The sequence below is a fragment of the Pteronotus mesoamericanus genome, unplaced genomic scaffold (genome assembly GCF_021234165.1).
Source record: "Pteronotus mesoamericanus isolate MK-2021 breed Mesoamerican mustached bat unplaced genomic scaffold, CSHL_Meso_final contig_702, whole genome shotgun sequence".
Lineage (NCBI taxonomy): Eukaryota > Metazoa > Chordata > Mammalia > Chiroptera > Mormoopidae > Pteronotus > Pteronotus mesoamericanus.
In genome coordinates, this window is record NW_026555239.1 from 1,537,359 (window position 1) to 1,551,226 (window position 13,868).

The window sequence follows — 13,868 nt, forward strand, 5'->3', positions numbered from 1 at the left end:
TTCCTTGTTTCTGTTGTAAACAGTTTGACTTTGTCCCTCCCTGGGTTTGTTTGATGAGCGGTGTTTGCCGTGCTGCTTACCTGTGGGAGAGATTGTTCCTGGTGCTGATATCCTTCTGGTTGTTTCTCTGGGATCCCCTAGAAGTCCTGGCCTTTCTCTCTTTCTCTGGAGCAGTTTCCAGTGCGGCTTTTCCAGACGCTGGTGGTGACAGCCAGGACTACTGCTGGTGCCTTTTCTCATGTCAGCATATCTGAGTCTGAAAGGCTTCCACATGGGGACGTCTCCCCTGCGGCCATGGGGACCTGCTGCACTGAGGCCGGGCTCCCTGGCCAGCCACGTAACGATGGCAGGCCCACAGGCCGTGCCCTGGGCAGCCCAAGCGCTTCTGGGACTCCCACATCACCCACAGCCCCAGCTGCGACCTGATAGTGAGTGGCTTGAGTGCAAGAATCTCAACCTTCTCCTCCACTCATTCCACAGCCGCGCCCGGGGCTCGACACACTCTGTGCTCCTTACAGTTAGGACAGGCTCGTGAGTCTCGGCGAACGTGGACCCAGCAGCAGTGGCGCCCCTGCGGTGCCGCTATTTGGCCACGAAGCATTTATTGAGCTCCTTCACTAGGTGCCTTCTCTCTCACTTGGCCCTCACAGTGACCTTGGTGGTGGTGGGTGGAGGCTTGGAGAGGTGAATTTAGTGGTCCCTAGGCACAGTAAATAGTCCTGGAGCAAGGAGGGGCCTGTGTCCTGTTGGGGCAGAGGGTGACTGGCCCAGTCCCATTTCCCCTGGACTTCCTGGCTTCCCCAATACCAGATGCTGCTGCTGCTGCTTTGCACCTCTTTTTGGAGGCAGGGTTGCCATGGTGAACACCTGGCAGGGAAGGGAGGGGGAGGGGCAAGCCCAACCACAAAAGGGGCGATTTCTCAAGTCCTGATGGAGGTGAAGTGGAAGCTTTCTCTCCCTTCAGCCCCTCACTCTGAGATGCTGTTTCCATAGAAACGAAAAGCCCATTGTCTTGTCCCTTCTTGCTGCCTTTCACGAGTCTCTCAGCACCCGGTTCCCTGCCTGGATGACTTGGACAACCTCTGTGCAGTCGCGCCACTCGCATGGGGCTCAGCGGCCGGCCAGGCAGACCTGGACGGTGCCCTGGGGAAGCGCCTCTCCCGAGAGTGACACCCAGGGGGAGTGCGACACCCGAAGAGGGAATGAGGAAGAGGGAGAGAGGGCAGCAAACTCAAGAGTCACATGAAGGGGTGCCCAGCAAGATCACACTGTCCCTCTTCATTCTTTAGAAGAAACACAGAGTGGTCTCACCCGGCATAGCCTCTGCCCACCTGGTGGGCATCCTGAGGGACTGAAATTCAAGTCCCTAATGAGACCTTTTCTCTCCCTGCTGCTTCCTTTCCTCAAAGGCAGAGCAAGAAGCAGGGACTTCTCTCTTCCAGCAGGGCTGTCTTCATGCCTCCTCTCAGTCCCTAGGAGCCAGGTCACTCGGACTCTATGTGCCAGAGGGTCAGGCTCCTGACAGCATGCGGGCCTCCCCAAGGGTTGGCACTAGTAATCCTGGTGCACTTGGATTTGTCAGCTGGGAGGAAATCACTTTGCTGCTACCTTCGGGCCCCCGTCTAGGGACAGGCTCTTGCTCCCCACCCTCTGGACACGTCCTTTCACCTCCCAGGCCATCTCCTGGTCCAGGAGAGGTGGGCTGAGCCAGGGAGGGGCTCCAAGGTCCCTCTGAGCTCTGCTCTGTCTCTGTCCTTCCTGTGTCTGCTGCCCTCTTGGCAAGGGAGAGAGCATGGGCTGAGGACACGGTGGGTGAAAGAGAAATAGGAGAACTAAGCACTGACAGCCTGTGAAATTGCCTGATAAGAAGTATATAGCTGTGAAACATGCACAGTTTGTAAACCCAAGTGTGGTCTTTGGGAGAGCCTTCAGAAATCCTTTCGGTCTGGAATTGCGGGGGTGGTGTAGGTGGTGCTGCCTGGTGGTGTGAAGACTCACAGCCCCCTCTACTGGTAGAAGCTGAGCACCTTTTCCTTCCGGTTTTTCCCTCCTCTGAGACTTCTGCCCTGGGTGCAGTTAGCACCTTTGCACCTCGGCGGAGAGTCTGTCCAGGAGCGCCAGATGCGGCCTCTGGGGCAGAGATCCCAACTCAGAGAACAGTGGTCACCGAAGAGCCTTGTTAAAACGCAGGGAGGGCTCTGTGGCTCCAGGCTGGGCTCAGGGATCTGAATTTTAAACAAGTACCCTGAGTATTTTCCCATGTAGAGAGTCCCCAGTGCAGCAGATTATTGTGACACCAGGACAAGGCTCTGCCCTTGGGGCTGCCAGGCTGGGGAAGGAGGTTCCTGGTGACTCCCGGCTCCCCCAGGGAAATCACTGAGAAATGGCCAACACTCTTGAACACGGCTGAGGGAAGGAAGAAAGGCACAGACTTGCACTGAGCGCCTGTGCTGGGCGGACGCAGTGCTAAGTGCTTTCGCACAGACCTCACAACCACCCTGCCTGATGACATCATTTCTCAGACAAGAGGTGAGCCCTGTGTCCATGGCCTCAGAGTGACAAAAGGTTGGTGGGGCCTCCTGCCTCCCAGGGCCCAGCATGAAGCATGACGTCTGTGCCGGGAGGGTTAGGGCGCCCGCGTTTCCCCGCACCTTTAGAAGCTGTGGGAGGGCCAGAAGCCTGGAGAGATGATGGGCATGCCCCTGGGGTCCCACCAGCAGAGGAAGAAGGGAGTGGTCCTCTGTGCTGACCCCTGGGCCACTACCTTCCACAGTCCTCTGGGCCCACGCTTTTTTCCACTGGGTTCCTCCGATGCAGGCGTGAACGGGACAGCCTGGCTGGCAATGTGGCCTGGCTTCTAGTGATGTGGCTGCTAGGCTCCTGGATTTGGGGACTTGAGGCTCGCCTCTGTCATCCCTGGGGGCTGGATCTCTTTCCTGTCTTGGATGGAAGGTTGGGGACATTCTTCTGAGGTTCAGAGTTCCGTAAGGGACCTGTGGGTCCCCAGTTCCTGACTAAGCCAACTCAAGAGCTATGTTGTCAAGGCAGAATTTCAAAATTCTAGGTCATTCCTGAGGAGCCCAGGTCCTGACTCCAGCCACAGTCCCAGGTTCCAAGCCTGAGCCAGGGTCCGGGGCACACAGCACAGATGGGGGTGCCGAGGGGCCTCCTCCGAGGGACTGACCCCGCTGGGCTCCAGGGGAGAGGCAGGCATCTTTATTCTTATTGGCAGGTGTCACAACCGCCCTGCTATTCTGGTCTCCCTTGGGCCCAGCCAGGGCTCGCGTCACCGTCTAGGTCAGTGAGGTCAGTGAGGGCATACGAGTCACCATCTGTTAATGCCAAGATTGCTGTTACGACAGTCAGTATTGGTGTAAACCTTGAGTAGCTTGCTGCTGCCTGATCACTCATCTAATGCGACAACTGTATATCTGTGCAAAGTCTGCTCTGTACCAGGCACTGCTCTGAGTTCCTGATCCAGCAGTGAACAAAACGAGCTAAGTCCCTGCCCTCGCGCAATGAACGTCATGCTGCAGAGAAATGGCGGGGAGCGCGATGCCCTTTTGTGAACGGTGGTCGGGGCAGGCCTCTGAGAAAGGGGCATTTGAGCAGAGATGTGAATGGAGGGAGGAACAGAGTCAGTTGGACATCTAGGGGAATATTCCAGAAAAGGGGAAGGTGCAGCCTTGAAACCCTAAGGAAGGTAGAGCCCCTTGTCCTAGTCCTCGATCGGTGTCCCCGCCTACCTCTCCCCCTCCCCCGGGCCATGTGCGCACCCCCTCCAGCCCTTCACACCGCTTCCTCCCAATTCCCACCCCCAATTTCAGTCTCATTCCACAGAGACCTCCCTTTGAAGTGTGACTTTCTCTCATAAATGTGCTCCGGGCATCCATGCCACAGACAGTTTGTAAAAAATTTTGACTGTTCGTGGATTCTTCTCCATTTAGCTGAGCAGGTCTGATTCGCCTTAGAGTTTTGCCGAATGTCTGCATGTGATGGGCCTTCCCGGCGCCCCCCCGCCCCCCCCCCCCCGTCCCTGCGCTCTGAAGGAACGATGGGCACAAAGAATGTTCCCTCAAACGGCTTCTCTGTTGGTGGTATGGAGATGCGTCCTGGGTATAAAGGGTCTCCGCACGCTTTCATCAGCCTCACCAAACGCGCGTGAGCGTGGGCATTCCTGCCCGCCAGCTGTGCAGGCTTAGGAAGCCAGCTGCCCCGGCACCCGGACTGTCCCACTCCCGATCCGGAGCTCGTTTCATTTACCTGCCTCCAAACTGCTGCGGCCTCTGGGGATGAGCTTGGCATCTGCTCAGTAGGCCGAGCAAATAAAGGGAGCCCCTGAGGAGGAGAAGCGAGAACGACATGTCCATTACAGCAGGGAGGGGATTGGCGGTGGCCCACGGGCAGATTCGGCACTGCCAGGGAAGATGGCTGAGCTTCTTCACCCTGGGAACCCTCAGGGAGGGAGGGGGTGCGGTCATTGGCTCCACTCCCACCTCCTCTAGGCTCTAAATGCTGTCAGCACAGTCTCCCAGGAGCTCAGCTGGACTTGGGGAAAGTCCCAAGGAGTGGTTAGATGGAGCAGGGCAGCGAGCAGGGACCCCACTTGGGCCTGTCTAATGTCTCTCCTGCTCATGGCCCAGGAGAAGAGGCAGCTGCCACCTTAATTAAATTCCCAGCTAAAGTGATATGGGACGGTAGAGTGAGCATCAGGGAGACAAGCCGGCCCTCGCAGTGCAGAAAGAGCTGGCAGGGCACTGCTCAGAGCTCCCGCCTGGGAGACAGGTAGCCAGTGGGCCAGGAGATCAGGGACCACAGGCAGGCCGGGAGGTGTCAGCCCAGAGGTGTCAGCGTCTGCCTCAAAGCAGGAATCCAGTCAAAGAAGCCACCGACCTCAGCTGGGGATTATGAAGGAGTAGAAACGTACGGAAGGGGCCTGGGAAGAGGAGGCCTGGGCTTCTCTGGCCTGGAGGAACATAGCCTTCTTTCCCCTTCATTTCAATGACATGCATTCCCTCCATCCTGTACATGAAAACCGCCTCCCTGAGCATGTCGTCGCCGCTACAGTGCCTGGCTCGTGGTCAGCCTGCTGGCCTGACTGAGGCACAGCTTTTCCTCCTCCAACCTAGGCAGCCTGCCTAGTGGAGGGACCTATGACTGGATTTGGAAAACCGGGTTCTGGAGCCGACTGGCTCTGGTTGCTGGTGGCCCCACTGCCCTTGGTTGTAAGATGGGGCTCCTGGTACCTTCAGAGCGTGGCCTCCCCAAGGATAGGCTGAGAGAATGGCTCTGGGTATGCTCCGTGGGCTGTGAGGCTGCAGGCGAACTGCCTCTTGACCAGACCTTGAAGACTGCCGTTGTTGGTTTTGGGTCTACATTCTCTCCCTCAGCCCCTCTGCTGAGGTCAGCAGAAGGCAGATCCCCTGATGTCCCAACCAGTGGCGGTCTTGCTGTGGCTGCCACGACAGGGAGAATCTTTCCTTTTGCTCTCCTGCGGGCCCTACTGACATGTTCCCAGATCGGTGTCCCGGGAGGGAGACAGTGACCCCCGCCCCAAATCTGCGGTGTGGGCAGTGCCGGGAGAAGGGCTGGAGGCGAGTCTGCTGAGCACTTCACTCACACCCTTCCCTGCCTGTGTCCCTTGTCTCTGCAGGTAAAACAAGTCCCAGCCCTGCCAAGACCAGCAATTGTGTGATTTCCTGAGCTGCATGCCAGTGGTGGGCAGGACCTGTGGATCCCCCGCTGTCCTGTCCTGTGGAGAACACAGGTCAAACTCTGCACCAGTTTGCACATTGGACGCTTACTGTCCTCCTGCCCAGCGGCCTCCATCCTGGCCTCAGGGACCCTGAATCCCAGATGTGAGGGGCTGCCGCACCTGAAGGTCACCGTACACCTCCGCAAGACTGTTGGTGGCTGGGCAGGGGTCGCTCCCCTTGTTTACATGAAATGGAAACTTGACTAGTGTCGGCTCTCTTTTGTGCCTGACCCCCTTCCTTCCCTGGGCCAGCCTCGCCCTGCAGGGCCCCAGGTGGGCTGAGCCTGTGTCTTTATCCCACAGTGTGACAGGGTCTCCTGGGCAGCCCTGGCGCCCGACTCCTCCTTCCCTGGGCTCCCCCACCACAGCTTTGGTGGAATAAAAAGGAAGGAGGCAGGGCTCTGAGCCAGGGACCCAGCCTTGCTCTAGCTCCTGACCTGAACGCAGATGCTGGCTCAGCCAGGTCACTGGCTACCACGGCCTTCAGTCGGTGCCAGCAGGCTCCTGTGGGAGCCTCGGAGTGGAATGGGCGCCAATGGTAAAACTTGACACCACCGATTAGCCCTTGTACCGAGGCCGCCTCTCCCTCACTCTGCCCCAGCTGGGAGCTCTCTGCCCCAGGGGTCCGGGCCTCCTTGGCTATTGCCTGCTGTGAGCCATTCCAGGTTTCTTCTAGTGCCTTTACCTGGGGCCTCTCCCCTGCCTTAACGTGCCTTGATTTGCAGCCCAAGGCAGGGAGAGAGCTTGGCTGAGGAGTAGATTCCGGTGGGATGCGGGGCTGGGCCTGCTGGGCAGTGGCACTTGCCCTTTTCCCCACCCTGAGATGGTCCTTAATCCTCTTCGCCAGCCAGGACTTAGGTCCCTTCTCTAGTTACATTTCAGCCAAAGACCAGCCTTAGCCCCCTGCCAAAAGTCACCCTCGGTCTCTCCAAAGGGCCTAATTGCCACGATGCCAGGCCAGAGATCTGCCTAAGATCATACGCTGTCCCCACCCCACTTGTGTGACCCTGGGGTGCCTGAGGAGGAGAAACTGCTGAACTGCAGGCTCTGTGGGCAGGGCCCCTCGGGGAGGGTGCTGGGGGTCAGGGCCACTGCCGTGAGCCCATGGACGCACCAGGCCACTCAGCCTCTTAGCCTCTCACTTTTGAACCAAACTCTTGTCCTGTGTCTTTCCTTCTGCAAAGCCCAGGTGGAGGAGGGGCCCTGATGTCCCAGAGGAGGCTGGTGTTAGGGGCCTGGCTGCACTGAGGTGAGCCAGGGGTCCTTTGAGGAACAGGAAGTGGGACAGCACAGTGCAGTCACTGGAGAAGAGCCTGGGGGGGGGGGATGAACCCCGTTCCCAGGGCTCCTCTGTTCACCCTGAGGTTAGACCCCGACCCCCTCCCTGAGCTTTTGTGAGGATTAAACACCTTCTGTGAAGTGCTTGCTTATGCACCAAGGCCTGGCACTTTGACACATGCTTGTTTTGGAAGGGAAGGGAGGGACAGATGGGAAACCGGAGGACATGGTGGTGCTACACCTCAGCTCCAAGTGGTCACCTTGACACCAAGTGTGAGACACAAGGTGGGTAAATTGAGAAGAGACCACCATCGATGAGGAGAGGGGACCACTCTGGGGACAAGGGAGGAGGCCAGGGAGGAACCAGTTCCCAAGCAATTCTGCGAGGGCTTCTGGGGCCTTCTCCGCAAGAGAAGCAGCCTCTGTCCCTCTCCCCTTCTGCCCCAGAGCAGGCCCAGTCCCTCCCTGTCCTCACATGTATGTAGAAGGGTCTGGATGGGAAGTTCCAAGTCACTGCAGCCTTGAGCCAGGCCTCCTTCCTGGCCCAGTTTCTCCATGTGCCAAGGTGGGATCATCTCACTTCCTTCTTAGGGACAAAGAGGGTGGGGAACGAAGGAACACAGTGGAATGAGAAAGTGCTGGCCTGGGAGGCCACTCCCCTGTGGTCCCAGCCTCCTCATCCCCTTACAGAGGTTTGGACAAGAATGCCTCGGCCCCCTCCGTCCCTGCCGAGGTGCCTGCGAAGAGACAGTAGTCCAAAGCTTGCCGAGGATTCTGGGTCCTAATGTGCGACTCCTGGGGTTGGCGTGTCTGCCTGAGCTCCAGCCTGCTCTGTTCCGCCCCTCGGCTCCTCAGTTCCTAGTGCGTCTGCCCTCTGTTCCAGCGCTTGCACATCTGCGTGAAATATTCTCTCATCAAACCTCAAGGGTACATCTGGCCTTCTCAGTTGGATTGCAAGTTCAAGGGTGGATCATGCCCTTGGTTCCTCTGCAGCAGCTTGCGCAAGGCTGGGAGCAGCAGAAGGGCTGGGGAGGAACAGGGACGAGAGCACTCGGTGCAGCACCTGGCTTCGCTGCCCCACCCCGCAGCCACTAGCGAGCGGCCCACTTTCTGAGCCTGGCTTCTGCAGGGTGAGCATCCACAGCTGGTGTGACTGCTTGGGAAGGCTGACTTCCTATGGTCTCAGGTGCCCGAGGGCAGAGTTCCTGGGGCTGCTGCCACCCTGGATCCTGTCCCACAGGGACAAAAAGCTGGGACTCCTACATGGCACTGGGAGGCTTCCCCTTCATATTTGGCAAAGCTTCCCAGTCTTTTGCCCGCTGTCTATCCTCAGCTTAGTCCTGATCCCTCAAAGGTACTTGCAAAATGGCCTCTGCTAACACCATGGCCCTCTGTCTGTGTAAAACCTAACAGAAATTCTAGACGAAAAGGCAGCCTTGAGATGTGGAGGAAACAGGCCAGAGAAGGAGTGGGCTTTTTTTTTTTTTTTTTTTTTTTACTTTTATTCTGCTTTTCTCTTTTTAATTTACTGAGTGCCTACTAGATGCCAGTCACTGTGCTAGATGCTTTGGGAAAATGTCTGCAGACATCAAATGTCCTCCAGGGTGAGGCAGGGGGTGGGGGGTCAAATCGCTCCAGTGGAGAAGGATGACTCTGCTTCGCAGCCCTGAGGGGCCACCGCGTACTTTCCTGTGCATGTCCCCGAACACAGTGCTTTGGCCCAGTGAGGGTGGCTGACTTGCCGAAGGCTGTGCCTTCTTGACTGACATAATAGCGTCTTCCATCTTTGTTCCTGTCACCTTGCTAGCTCTGCACTACCTGGTGGCCCCGAACAGGTATGTTGACGCGCACACATCTTGCCTTACTCCACTCAGTTCCCTGTCACATGTCCTCCCAATCTGCTTCCCTTCCTTCAGTCTCCGTTCAGTCCTGCGTGGAAAACCTTGGACATACCTGTGTGTGCCAGCAGTGTCCCCATCTCAGGAAGCAGCCAGGAGGACAGTGGAGAGCCTTCCATGCGCCTCGAGTCAGGCCAGTGGGAGCTGCGACCTGGAGTGTCAGGACCGCGCTCTGAGTGAACACCCACAGAGGCCCCTCAGCAGCTAATTAGCACTGCCGTGCACCGTGGATATAGTTTATCATCTGGCTGTGCGCCACAGTCAGCCTCCCTGCCTAGAGGACCCAGCGGCTGTCACTGTGATCATCTGTACCGCTGTCTCAGTGGCAGGAGCTTTGGTGCCGAGCAAGCACCCCGGGCTCAGCGAACTGAACCAGAACAAGGTTGCAAGGATGTGCACCTTAGAGAAGGTCGAGAGGTGGCCGGGGCAGACGTGAGGGTGTTCTCAGGCTGTGTAATTGCCAGGTCGGCCGGAAGGCCTGGAAAAGTGAGGATGGCCTGAACTTCTCACCTCCCCTGCGAACCTTTGCCTTCTCAGCAACAAAGCAAGAGAGGCCCTGCTTCCTGGTACCTGCTCTGGCAGCACGTGCTGCCAATGGCACAGTAGGTACCCATTCTGTTTTGGGGGCTCCTGAGTCAAAAGGCCTATATCTGTTTAACACCTATATGTTAAATGACTAAGAACTTGACAGTCACGTGATAGAATAAGCCAGGCTGATCAACGCAGGGGTTGTCAGGGCCTCCGGAGTTGATCAGGACCCTTTCACTCCTGTTCTTGACTTCCGAGGCTACATAGAAGCCAAGCAGGATTCTGCTCTCTGCCCCTTAACTTCTTAAAGACTGGGTTCATCAAAAGTCCTTCCTGATCCAACCCATTCCTCTGGGAAAGCTCCTTCTTCCGTTGTGTGTCCTTGGCGGACCGTCTTCATCGCCCATCACCCCAGAATGGGTGGGCCCTGGTCTCCAGGCTGCTCAGAGATGACCCTGTCTGGGTACTTCCTTCGAAAAAGCTAATGCAAAAGTCGAGGAGGGAGAGACGGGCCTTGAAGTGAGGAAATTTGTCCAAAACCATCCATCAAGTTATGGGAAGGACTAGAATCTGGTTGTCCGGACCCTCTTAGAGCACTGCCATGTGGCCTCCAAGTGACAACCGGCTGGAGTCAATTTTCATTAGAAAAGTGGCTAGAAGTTAGGCATTGTCTGCAGCCTCCAAAAAGCATCTCCAGGAAGATGTCACGTCATAGACCGGCAAGGGCCTGCCATGGCAGCCAGCAAGCGTGCAGGAAGCCTGGAGAAGGAAAAGGCAAGAACAGGTAGTAGGGCCACAGAGGCCATGGTCCTCTGTGTACCAGCAAGGGAACGAGCCCATCCTGCACTAAGGGCCAAGCACTGTGCCTTGTGATCCTCATTTCCTGCGTGCCCCTTGGGCTCCCTGGTTCATCTCTTCCTACAAGTAGAGGGATTGGACAAGGACAGGTACTTCACTGCAGTAACAGTCATTTGTTCGTTCAGTGGAGGTGCACTCTGCAACGGGCCTGGGGATGCATGGTGAGCAAGGAAGGCCCTGGTGGAGCTGGTGGACTTAGGGCGGGGCGGGGGCGCGCTGCGTGCAGTGATCTTAGCGGAGGCACGTGTTGGTGAGAGGACAGTCTTCAGAACGGGCAGGCGCTGGGGAGTAAAAGCTCTTAGCACCATGGCTGACACATGGGAGAAGCTCATAATCCAGCAGCCTGAGGTGCTTCAGGTGGTGTGTGTGTCGAGGGCTTTACCATTTCCCTCTTGGGGCTGTCTCTCCTGGCTTCTCCTCTTTGCGCCCTCCCTTTACACTTCCCACTTTCAAGTTGAGTAGTTGGCACACAGGGCTACATGCCCCATCCACCTGGAAGAAGTTCCAAGGACCAAGTGTTGAAAGAAGATGGAGAAAACCTGCCAAAGGTGCCATGTATGAGCCACGCTGCCTCTGCACACCTATCCTACCTTGGCTCCGTCGGTTGGTTGGTTCCAGGCATGGAAGAGAGCCACCGTCCTATCTGGCTGTGCAAAAGTCCCACAACTGTTCTCGATTTATAGTTTTGGGTAAAATTAACACTTTTAGTTTGTTTGGAGAATCCTTCATATATAAAATACAAATTAAATCAAAAACAAAGAAACAGCATATCTAGAAAAGCCTGCCGACCTGCACCAAGCCACTGGACTTCCCAAACCAGTCCTATACTCTCCTTGCAGGATCCAGCCAGGCTGGGAGGAGCTCAAGTGCCAGCTCCCGGCTGCAGTTTCTTAGAGTTCACAGGGCTGAATCCACTGCCGTGAAATGCTGACACCTTGTGGCCGGCCGGCAGCATATTCCCCTCCCCTCCTGGGAAGGTAAGTCAGATGGCAGAGGCCAGGGGTGGGCAAACTTTTTCTGAAAATGGCCAGATAGTAAATATTCCAGTCTTTGCAGACACGCAGTGTCTGTCACAACAACTGCTGCTCTAATGCTAGACCGCCGCAGCATGTAAACAAGTGGGCAGAGCCATGTTCCGATGACAGTGTGCACTGAAACAAATTTCAATGTAATTCGCACCTGTGACAAAATGTTATTCTTTTAATTTTTTCAACCGTTAAAAACATAAAAATTATCTTTAGCTCACGGGCTATGCAAAAATATGGCTGGTTTTGGCCCGTGAGCCCTGGTTTGCTGACCCCTGGCTGGCCCAGGCCACCTGTCCTCCATACTCCCAACGCTAACTTCCCACCGTCACACCTGGGGTCCTTGCTTTCTCCTTGTGCGTCAAGAGGAATCCCCCAGCTCTCCTCCCCCCATCCAGATTGCTGCCTCTTCTTAATGGAAATTCTGGAGTTGTCCTTAAGTTTATATAAGTATCCATTATGTGCCCAGCCCAGTGTTGAGGACCACAAAGAGCCTGGAGTTTTAACAAACATTTAACATTTACTTTCATTCATTCGTTCGTTCGTTCGTTCGTTCGTTCAAACATTGAGAACTCACTGTGTCCCAGGTGCTGTAATAAGACAACTGGTCTCTGCCCTAAAGACATTCATAACCTGGTTGCGATGATGAACCCAGGGAGCCAGTATTATAATGGTGGAGCATAGGGCGTGTGGAAGCCTAGAAGAGGCACTAAATTCAACTTGGAGGTAGAAGGCAGAGAAGGCTTCCTGGAGGAGGAGGTGATCTCTGAGCTGACACCTGAGGAATGAATGGCAGAAGAGAGGATGAGGCAAGATTTTCAAGGAAAAGGTCCAGAGCCTAAAAAGCATTCTTTAAAGAGAATTAATAAGCATTAAAAACATAATGAAGATTGAAATATAGTATCTCTTCTCAAGGCCTCTCAGTCTGGTGGGTAAGATAGGCTATCACAAGCTATTGTGATGTTGTGGAGAAAGATTTAAAGAAAATTTTCTCACTAGCCTTATAGGATTGGTTATCAGTGAGCCTTGAGAAGATAAACTCTGAAGGCTTTACGTAACCCTGTGGCCAGGCTGGGGGTGGGCCTGGCTCCGCACAGAGCACTGAGAGAATATTGGGGGAAGAGATGTCAGCCTGGCGTCTCTGCTCCAGAAGCGCCTGAGAGGAGGAGGGGCTTGAACCGAGGCACAGGAAAGGAGGAAGGGGCATCCAGGGCAGCAGAAACTGCATGTGCAAACTTACTGAGGACAGAACAGACGTGGCCCCGCTGAGGGGCCGCCAGGAAGTCTTCCTGAGGGTTCCCTAGGAGGGAACCATCCTTCTCTGTGTGGACCTCACAACAATGCCCCCCAGACAGGTGGTATTTTTCTCAACTCCGGCAATTAAAAACTGTGACCTTGGAGAGTCACTTAACCTTCCTCTGCCTTAGTGCTTTCATCTGTGTCTATCTCATCAGCTTGTCCTGAAGATTGAGTAAGCTAACACATGCACAATTTTTAGAGCAGCGCCTGGCAGTAGGGCTGGCTTCATGGGCAGGCAACCTGCACAGTGTCACAAGGCCCACCCTCAGAAGGCCAAGGGGCTCACATTTAGTTTGATGCTCTGCTGTTGCTGTCTTGAAATTCTTAATAATTTTGGAAGAAGCCCATGCTTTCGTTTTGAATGGCCACAGATTATGTAGCTAGTCCTGGATGACTTAATATGTGGTTAAAAATTAAGTTTTATCATTATATTAGAGTCTACAATAAAATATATACTATACATATATTATATATAAAATGTATGTATATGTAGATACATATACATTTTCAAAATGAGGAAACTGAAGCTCAGACCGTTCATGTGACTTGCACAAGGTCACACAGCAAGCAGGCTGCAGAAGGAAGGCTGGAAATCTAGGGATGAAAATCGCAATCTTGGAGGTGAAGGTAGGACAATGACCCAGCTCCCAACCCACCCCCACACTCCCAGAAGGGTGACCTAGGGGAGAAAAATGGACAGACTTCTTTGAAGGAGTTAAGAGAGAGAGGTGGTAAGAGAAAGGGCATGAACAGTTGCAGTGGTAGGAGGGAAGCTGGCTATTTTGGGAAGCCAAGAGAAGATTCTCAGAGTAAAACATTGTGGCGAAGCCATGGAAACCAGGACTGAGAAAGTCTCGTGGATCCTGGCCACCAAGAGGTCAGAGATGCACTCAGAGAAGTGAGTTTCAGTAGAGAGGTACGGCTAGAAGCCAGTTTACTGAATGAAGGAGTACCCATGGTAGAGACGGCTCTAGGTTTTAAAGCTAAGAAAAGGAAATAGAAGGGAAAAGGGAAGAAGGAAGGAATGAATGGATTTTGATGCGGGGCAGTGGTGGCAGGAGAGCCAGGTCTCCATTAGGAAGCGGAGGAAGGACCATCAGGCGAAGTCATTTAGCCAGGAAGAGTGCATTCCTTTTCCCGAGTCTATAGGGAAAGGAGCCTGGGTTGGGCTCATAAAGCCAAGTTCCTTGGGAGGCTGGTTGTCTCCCCAGTAGCACCGTGGATTTC

At 55.0% G+C, this 13,868-nt stretch overlaps 1 protein-coding gene across 1 annotated transcript in view; it reads left to right on the top strand.

Moving 5' to 3' along the window:
- FAM83F (family with sequence similarity 83 member F) overlaps positions 1-5,703 on the top strand; it is a 30,182-nt gene extending 24,479 nt beyond the window's left edge. The window contains exon 5 of the mRNA XM_054582417.1: positions 5,654-5,703. Coding sequence (XP_054438392.1) covers positions 5,654-5,703 — 50 coding nt within the window. The remainder of the gene's footprint in view (positions 1-5,653) is intronic.
- Positions 5,704-13,868: the final 8,165 nt, after the last annotated feature.